The 9,465-nt window shown below is 26.8% G+C and overlaps 1 protein-coding gene across 1 annotated transcript; it reads left to right on the top strand.

Annotated features, from left to right (window-relative positions):
- Positions 1-4,886: 4,886 nt before the first annotated feature.
- Phum_PHUM398300 (uncharacterized protein) lies at positions 4,887-6,900 on the top strand (the record flags this gene model as incomplete). The annotated part of the gene is made up of 4 exons (XM_002428678.1): positions 4,887-5,568; positions 5,977-6,002; positions 6,577-6,601; positions 6,887-6,900. 4 exons carry the CDS (start codon positions 4,887-4,889, stop codon positions 6,898-6,900), a joined length of 747 nt encoding a protein of 248 aa, XP_002428723.1.
- Between the last annotated feature and the right edge of the window lie 2,565 nt (positions 6,901-9,465).

Here is a 9,465-nt window from a genome sequence, read left to right as displayed (position 1 = left end):
TTTAAGAATTGAGGTGGCGAAAAGCGTTTTCTGGTAGTGAAACGTTTTTCTAATAAATCGGCTTAAATAAAACGTTAAAAAAAAATTTTTTTCCTTTAACTAACTTGTTCTCGTGGTTGTTTGTTGTTAGTTGGTGTTTGTTGTTAGTTGTTGTTTGTTGGAGGAGGAAAAGTTTAAAAAAAACGAAATTTTCAAACTGAAGCTCAAATTATTCTGCACAATACAATTTTTATTGTTATAAATCTCAATTAAATTTTATTTCTTGCGTCACGACGATAATTAAATATTAATAACCTTTAACGAACGATTTAAATTATTATTATTATTATTATTATTATTATTATTAACGGTTCGTTGGTTATTACGATGCTGGCGGGGGGGTAATGGGGAGGGAGCGGCGGCAGCGGTTATGATGATGGCGATGATGATAATGATGGGTCATTATAGATTTTATAGCTTTTCACGTGAAAAACTTTTTTTTAAAAAAATAAATTTATTAAAAAAATTTTTTATTAAAAATAATTGTTAATAAACTTATTAATAATAATAATAATAATAATAATAATAATAATAATAATAATAATAATAATAATAATAATAATAATAATAATAATAAAATTTACGATCGTTTCCAGTTCATAATATAAAAACAGTTATTAGTTCCTTCAAAAATAAAATTTAATAATCGGTAAAGTTAAAATAAATTGAATTCATAAATTTAATTTTAAGAGAGGTTGAAAATACTTTTACTGCGGGGGGAGGTGGGGAAGAGGGTAGTGTCGGAAGGAAGGAGAAAAAACTGCCAAAAGAAAAAGGCCGAAGAAAGTGGAAAAAAAGAGAGATCGAACAGGTACGAAGAGAGAAAAGGTACGAAAAATATGTTTCATTACTTAAAATTTAAATTTTTATAAATAATTAATGGTGGGGGTGAAACAAAATGGCGTCTTATCTCTCTCTCTCTCTTTCTAATTTTTTTTTTCGCGCCTTTCGTTGTAAAAAATTTTTTTTTGTAAAAGAAAATCGATTTTTAATTTTCCTTCGATTTTTTTTTTCTTGTTACATTTACTTAAATTTTAACTTTAATATTAATAAAGAACGTAAGAGCTTTTTTTTACCTCATCTAATAATAATAATAATAAAAAGGGTTTTTTAAAAATTTTTTTAAATAATGATTTTAAATTTCCTCCCCCGTCTTCCCCCTCTTCTCCCTCTTACCCCCGCATCCCACTCACTCATCCACCCACTCTTTTTTTTTTTTTGGAAATTTAACCTCGATAAAAATTTTTTTTTTTTTCCCGCTTTTTTTTTATCGTCTGCTTTTCTTTTTTTTGGTTCGTGGCGTTTCTGCTTTTTTTCTTATTCTCCTGCTGTTTTTCCTACCGCGAATTTTTTTTTTTATTTAAAGGTTTTAAAAACTACATAAATATTATATCGCGTATAATGGGAATATTGTAAAAAGAGAGAAAGAGAGAGAGAGAGTGAATTTTCTAAAAGAATGTATCGTAATTATTTTTCGTTTATAAAGGAAAATTTTTTCGACGCCATATTTGTTTTTTTTTTAAACGTAAATTTACGAAAAATCGATTTTTTATTTATTTATCTATTATTATTATTATTATTATTATTATTTACGTGAGAAATTTAATGTGGAAATTGAAGAAGACAATAAATTATCGATGAGACAAAATTTTTTCAAGGTCGTCGTTTCAGGTTTCAAGGTCATTTCTTTTTTTTTTTAAATTGGAGTCTGAATGTTGTCTTCACGTTAAATCATATGAGTATATTTTGGAAACGATCGATATTTTTCCGAATGTTTATAACTTAAGCGGGAAAATTTCGAGTGCGATAACGATAAGAACAACAACAACAACAACCGTTTGTTTTATTTATTTATTTAAAAAAAAAATTCGTTTGTTACGAATTTGTATAGAAAAAAAAGGGAAAAGAATGAATGACGTCAATTCATTTAATCCAATTTTACATTTATTTTTTCCATTTCTCACATTTTCCATTTCGTTTTATTTTTTCCACTCTCTTTTTCTCTTTCTCTCCCCCCTTTCTCTCTCACTCTTTACCTCGTTTTTTTTTCGATTCGTTTAAAAAACAATAAATAAATGATATTTTCCAAATGATGATGCCATTTTCCCAAACTATTTTTTTACCTTTCCTTCTTCTTCCTCCTTCTCTTCCTTCTTCTCCCCTTTTTTCTTCCCTTTTTTTTTTTTGTTTGTTGTTGAGCAGAAAATTACCGGCCCAAATTTGTCTTCATTTATTTTTATGTTTTTTTTTTCCTTCTTCTTTCACTCAATGTTTCCATGCATTGTTTTCTTTTTTCTCTTTTTTCTTTATTTTATTTTTTTTTATTTATTAGTTAAAATCCTTAAAAAGAAAGAGAAAGAGAGAGAAAAGAAAAAAATTTTTTTTTTGAATTGAAATTAGGTATATAAAAGAACAAAGAGAGAAAGAGAAAGAGAGAGAGAGAGAGAAAACTTTTGTTGTATAGCTTTAGCAGATTTATTTGATAATGGTAAAAAAAAAAAAAAATAAGAAAAAAGCCGTATAGTTGATGGAGTTAGGTAGTAAGGAAAGAAAAGGAAAAATGTTTGAGCTTTATGTCTTTTCCTTTTAACAATTCCTTTTTCATTTGTTGTTAGGCACAAGAGAGAGGTTTTATTATTATTATTATCATTATTATTATTACGTTTTTTTTACGGTTATTATTCCGTTTGAAATGAATTGCTCGAGTTATTTTTTTTTTATGTTTTCGTTATTTATTTATTAACGTCCGAAAATATTTATTCCATCAAAGAACAAACCTTTTTATTATTATTATTATTATTAGTCAAAGGAAAGTAAAGGATGAAATTTTAAACAGCTAACCACCCACACCACCACCATCACTACCATCACCTTACGACGAATGATTTAGTGCTTTTAAAATTTCATTCAACGTGTTGTTGTTGGTGTTGGTGTTTGTGTTGTTTGTGTTGTTTTTGTTGTTTTTGTTGTTGTTGTTGTTTTTGTTGTTGTCTCGGTTTGATCCAGAATGATTTATTAGTTTGACTCGGTTTTTGAAAGGTCATCCAAGAAAGGTTTGACTTTGCCACGAGACACGTAACGACACCTTTTTCAAATTGTTTGCTTTAAAGTTCGTGTATCGAAAATTAATTTTCTATTCCACTTTTCCGGTTTTTTTTTTTTTTTTTTAAATTTTTATCCTTCTAGAAATTTCTTCGAATTCCCCCCCTCCTCTCTTCTTTTTAAAGCACATAAAAGTAATAATAATGAAATAAGAAAAATGGTAAAAAGCCGCCGAATATCATTTTATCTTTTTTTTTTTTTTCGTAAGAAGAAGCTTTACTTTTTTTTTTTGCACGCACTCACGCACACGCGCACACACACACGCACGCACAAAACACTCGAGAGGAAACAATTTACCTGATTTATAGAACGTAAAAAGTTTTCCTTTTTTTCTTTTTTTTCCTTTTTTTATTATCATCTCCATTTTTGTCGTAACTATTTTTTTTACTGGAAATTTTTTTTTTTTTGGAAAGACTTTATCTTGCTCCATTCTCCCCTCTCTCCCCTCTCTCTCTCTCTCTCTCTCTTCCCTCTCTTGCCTTTCCTCGATAATTTAAATATTAATAATAATATTTTTTCTTTTTCTTTTTTAGATTATCCAAAAAAGAAGAAGGGGAAGTTGAAGTTGAAGTTAAAAATGCAAAAAATTCGTTAATTTTTTAAAAGAAATTTTTAAAATTTTTTCGGTTTTTTTTTGGCGGGAAAAAAAAATATTTAAAATTTTATTTTACGATGATTATTTACGATCAATAATGTATTAAAAAAAAAATGATGAACATCAATTATTTATTGATACCGAAATTTGGGAGACGTCGACGACGACGAGGAGGAGGATTACACGGAACGGACCATAATGATTTTTATTTATTCGTCGTTATTTTTATATTGTCCGCATCATCAAATTACGGTAAGTTTATTTATTTATTTATTTAAATAAACAGTTTAATAAATAAATGAAATCTTTTGAGAAAAAGTTTTCAAATTTAAAATCTTAATTTTAATACTTTTAAATAAATATTACTTTTTAGTTTTTTATATTAAATTCACCTGTTAAAAAGCTGAGAAAAAGAAAAAAAGAAAACATCAAAAGAAAATTTCTTTCCCTCTTTCTTTCTCTCTCACTCTTTTTAAAATCTTTTCATCATCTAGAACGTTTTAGAAATTTCATTTAAATACGAACGCACACACGCACACACACACACACAGACACACACACATAAAAAGATTTTAATGCTTTGAACTTTAAAATAAAATTAATTGTGTGCAGCCTGTAAAAACCGCCAAAAATTTAAATTTTTTAAAATTTTTATTCCTTATAAAAAAAAAACTCTTTGTTGAGATGAATGATAATAATTTCTTCTGTTTTATTTATAAATAAAACGATAAAGAAAAAAATCGCAATTAAATCGATCGATATTCGATTCGCTAACGAAGCTTCGTTTGTTCTCGAAGTTTTTTTTAAATGAGAAGAGAGAAAAAAACATTTTTTTTTTCGTCGTTCTCTCTCTCTCTCTCTCTTCTGCTATTATTATTATTATTGTTTACAATTTTTTTTTTTTTATAAATGGTGTTTCTTAATTTAATTTATATATTTTACACACATACATACACATACACACACACACACTTACGCACTTATACACGCACACAAAAACTTATACAAAAAATTTTTTTTATTTTATTTTTATTTTTTACTTATTTTTTTTGTTTATTGTGTCTGGGAATGAATTAATCGATATCGATAAATATATATCGATTGATTTGACTATCGTTTAATTTATGAAAAAAAATCCCATATCAATCACATGACTCCAAAAATTGGAGATCTTGAAGAATTAGGGTCGAGAGCACACATATTAGCAACTTTCGGAAGGCATAGAGAAGCTATTGAAGTCATAAACGTGGCCATTTGGAGGTATCCGAACGATAAAAGACTTTATAACAATCGTTGTTGCAGTTACATACAAACCTACGATTTGCAAAATGCATTATCCGATGCCGAATACCTTATTGAAAATTTTCCGGATTTCGTCAAAGGTTACGTGAGAAAGGGAGAGGTTTTGACGATAATGAAAAGATATGCGGAAGCCGAAAGGGAATATAAAACGGCTTTGGAAATGGTAGAAGATGAAAATATACATTTGCATTTATTACAATTGCAACTACTGCAGATAACGAGTCGAGGTTTTGAACCTTATTCCGCGTGGAAAGCTCTCTGCGAAACGGGTAACGTACAACAATCCCTCAGATTGTTGAAAACGTCTTATCGCAAATACGAAAACATGGTAAATGCAATTTTCATTCGGGATGCGTATTTGAATAAAAACGACGAGTGTGGTACGGTGACGTCATTTTCGGAAGACGATGCAGACGATGAAGACGAAGATGAGATTCTCGTTAACGATGACGTCATGAATATATTCATCAACGACAATTGTGTTATTAAATACGATGAAAAAAAAAATTTAGTTGGTAGTAATTTAGTTGGTAATGATGATGATGTGGACGACGACGATGACGACGACGATGATGACGATGACGATGACGGTGATGACGACGATGACGATGAGGGTGATGGTGATGGTGATGGTGACGGTGATTGTGATGGTGGTGGTGGTGGTGATGGTGATAAAATCACGTCGTGGATAAAAAATGATAAAACGGAAAAGGAAAATATTTATTTACGTAAGAAAAAAATTAAAAAAAAAACTAATAATAATAATAAAAATAATAATACTAATACTAATAATAATAATAATGCTAATGCTAATGGTAATAATAATAATAATAATAATAATAATAATAATAATAAATTAACGCGAAAGAAAAAAAAAAACAAAATAAGAAAATTTATAAGGAAAAATAAAAAAAAATTATTATTAATTAAACGTAAAGAAAAAATACCGGATAACGTTTTGACAGTTAGAAATATATGAAATAACAATTTTCCTCTCTTTTTTCTTTTTTCTTTTTCTTTATTATCATTTAAACTATCGTTTAAGTTTTTATCATTATTATTATTATCATCGTTATCATTTGTATCACGCAAAAAATATTTAAATCAAATCGAATTTTCTTTTTTTTTTTTGGGGGGGAAAACGAAAAACAAAACAAAAAGGGGCGGAGGGGGGAGCACACGAACTTGTAGTCGAAATTAATTTCGAAAAATTCACTGGTTGATTTCAGGTTAAATTTTTTTTTTTTTTTACCGATGAGAGAGCGGGGAAGAGGGAGAGGAAGAGGGGAGAGAGTAAGGGAGAAAAGGAAAATTTTTGAAAACCGGAAATGTAAAATTATACGCGTACTTTTTGAGTCTGCAAAAAAAAAGATTTAATTTTCATAATATTTTTTTTTTGTAACAAACGGACATTTTTCAATAAGTTTGTTTTGTTTGTTTGTTTTGGGTTGTCGATTGTTTGGTTACGAATCTATATCATTCTGAAATTTTTTGTTTGTTTGTTTGTATTTTTTTTTTTATTTTTTTTTTTCTAAAAGACCTTCGGAGATAATTTTCTTTTTCGTTTTTTTTTTTATTCTATTGAATTTTTTTTTTTCGGGAAGGGTGTAAAAGGGAGGGGGAGAGGAGGAGATAAGGGAAAAAATTTTTTGGAAAGTGTTTTTTTCTTATAATAATATTTTATTTTTTTTCTTCTGCTTTTGCTCCTGTTGTTTATATCAGGTAAATTATTCCGTATAAATAACTTTGAAAATATTTATAACCTCGAGGAACATTTTCAATTCGTAACGTTTGGCTGAAAAAGGTTTTTTTTTTTTTTTTTTTTTTTTTTTTTTTGGAATTTTCCAGATTCTGCGCAGTAAAAATTTGCAAATCGAACATCAAATTTTAAATTTTTAAAAAATAAAGTAAAAAAATTTTTCCGATGTTTTTCCCTCTCCCTCCCGCACATCGATTGTTTGTTCGAGCAAACACATTTTTTAATGGGATTTCAATAGTTTTAAACCGGAAATGAGATAATTTTCTTATTAAAGAAAATCAAAATTTTTTTTCTTCAAATAACGCATTCAATTATTATTATTATTATTATTATTATTATTTTATTAATTTACGCCATAACGACAACAACAACAACAAACGCAGAAACGTCATAACCAAAAACTAAAAAAAAAAAACTTTTAACTATTTTCACTGCAGCAATTTAATTATTCCTATTAAAACTGTTTTTTTTTTTTTTTTTCTAAATTTCAAAATTTCAAAGTTTTGCCAACGTTTAAAACATAACGAAAACGAATGTTGTGATGATGATAATAAGAATAGTAATAATAATAATAATAATAATTTCAAATGATGGTTCGGCAATGGGGGTGGGGCTTTTTGGCCTGAAGTGGGTTTTATATAAATAAAATAAAGACAGACGATTAGTTAATATTTAATCGAGTAAAACTTTTCATAAAAATAAATAAGTTAATGATTTGGATGTGCAAAGGAAACAATGGCGATGACGGTGATGATGATGATAATGATGATGTTAATGATGATGATGATGATGATGATGATAATGATGATGATGAGAATGTTAATTGAAATAAAATAAAACTGAAATGAAGAAGAAAAAAATTTTTTTTTTTCTCGTTTTTGTTTTTGTTTTGTTTCGTTTACCTATTATCAGTTGAAAAAATTCTAGAATAATCACTGGTTGTTATCACTGTTTGTACGTACAGATAAGAAAACGAAAAAATAAATTTAAATAATAAAAAAAAGACGAAGATTTATAAGGAGAAGAGAATAAATAAATAAATAAAAAAAAAGCAATTTTTTTTGTCACGTCGGTTTAACAAACGTAATTGTTATTTATTTCCGTTTGAATGATGATAATAATAATAATTTGTACAAATTATTCCGATAATAATAATAATAATAATAGTAAATCATAATAAAAATATAAGTGAACGAGTCCCAAGTTTTTTTTTTTTTTCTTACAAAGAAAGAAAGAAATAAAAAAAAATTTTTTTATACGTTTTTATTTACGTTTGTTTATTTGCTTGTTTGTTTGTTTGTTCGTTTGTTTTATTAATGTTAAATATATATGTATATATATATTTGTATACGGATAAACGAAAGGTTTTCTTTTCTTCTCTCACATTAAAAGTTGTTGTTTTTTTTTTTTTTTTTTTTAAGAAGAAGATGAAAAAGTAAAAGAAGAAGAATTTAACTCGAAGCAATAATTTTCGTTTAAAGAATTCTTAAGGGTAAAATTTAACGCGGTTTTTATTTTTTTTCTTATTTTCTTTTTCTTCTTCCACGTTGCCGCTGCCGCAACCACCCTCGCTTTGCCTTTAAATTCCCTCCCCCTACCTCACATTTTTTTTTTTTTTTTGAAGCTCGAAAACATTTTGTAAAACTCCTAGAAAAAAAAACAACATTATATAAATTTTAAAAAAATATATTTTTAACCCTTGTTATTAATACCGGATTTAAACGAATATTTTATTTTTTTTTTTTTTTGATGTAAACGGAGTAACTTAATAGCGGAATAAGAGAGAAAGAGAGAGAGAATAGAAAAAATTAAAGGTGAAAAATGGTAGGGGAAAAGAGAGAGAGAGAAAGAAATTTGCGTTAATTAAAAATTGCACCTGAAAAAGTAGATAAAATTTCATCTAAACGAAAAATATTTTAATTAAATTTAAGTTTTAAGGAAATATTATTATTATTATTATTATTATTATTATTATTATTATTATTATTATTATTATTATTATTACTAGAGGAGGTGGAAGAGGAAGGAGCGAAAAGGGGGAAGAGAGGAGAGAGAAAAAAAAAAGAAAGAAAAAAAAAAAGGAAAACATAATTTCTTTTTTTTTTTTTTTTTGTATTTTAATTTTTAAAGTATATTTCCTGTAATGTTTTTTTTTGTTGTTATGTTTTATGTTTTTTTCCATTACAAAAGAATAAAAAATGAATAAACAACAACTACTGTTCCCTGCCGTACTGCTTACTGCTTATGTTTTCCTACTATTTTCCTTTTCTTTATTTTTTTTTTTTTTAAACAAATATATTCTTTTGTTATATTATATATATATATATATATATATATATATATATATATATTAAAAAAAAAAGAAGCTTACATGCGTGAAAACGGAAAAGAAAATTTTAGTCTATCTATCTCTCTCTCTCTTTCTCTTATTCTTTCTTTCTGTCTTCTCATTACAATATTTTCTTGTTAAATGGGCGGAAAGGAAAAACCGGATGAAAAGGTGGTTCTCAAGCGGATAAAATAAAAGCCTCAACTTTAAAAAACATAAATAAGACAAATTTCATGCTGTTTATGAAAAATATTAAACACGGTTAGAAAAACATTAAACAAACATTATTTATTGTTTTTATGTTGTTTTTTTTTTTTTTAAACAAACAAACAAACAAAC

The sequence above is a fragment of the Pediculus humanus genome, genomic scaffold (assembly GCF_000006295.1).
Source record: "Pediculus humanus corporis 1103172107910 genomic scaffold, whole genome shotgun sequence".
Lineage (NCBI taxonomy): Eukaryota > Metazoa > Arthropoda > Insecta > Psocodea > Pediculidae > Pediculus > Pediculus humanus.
This window is presented reverse-complemented; position numbering and strand designations above follow the sequence as displayed.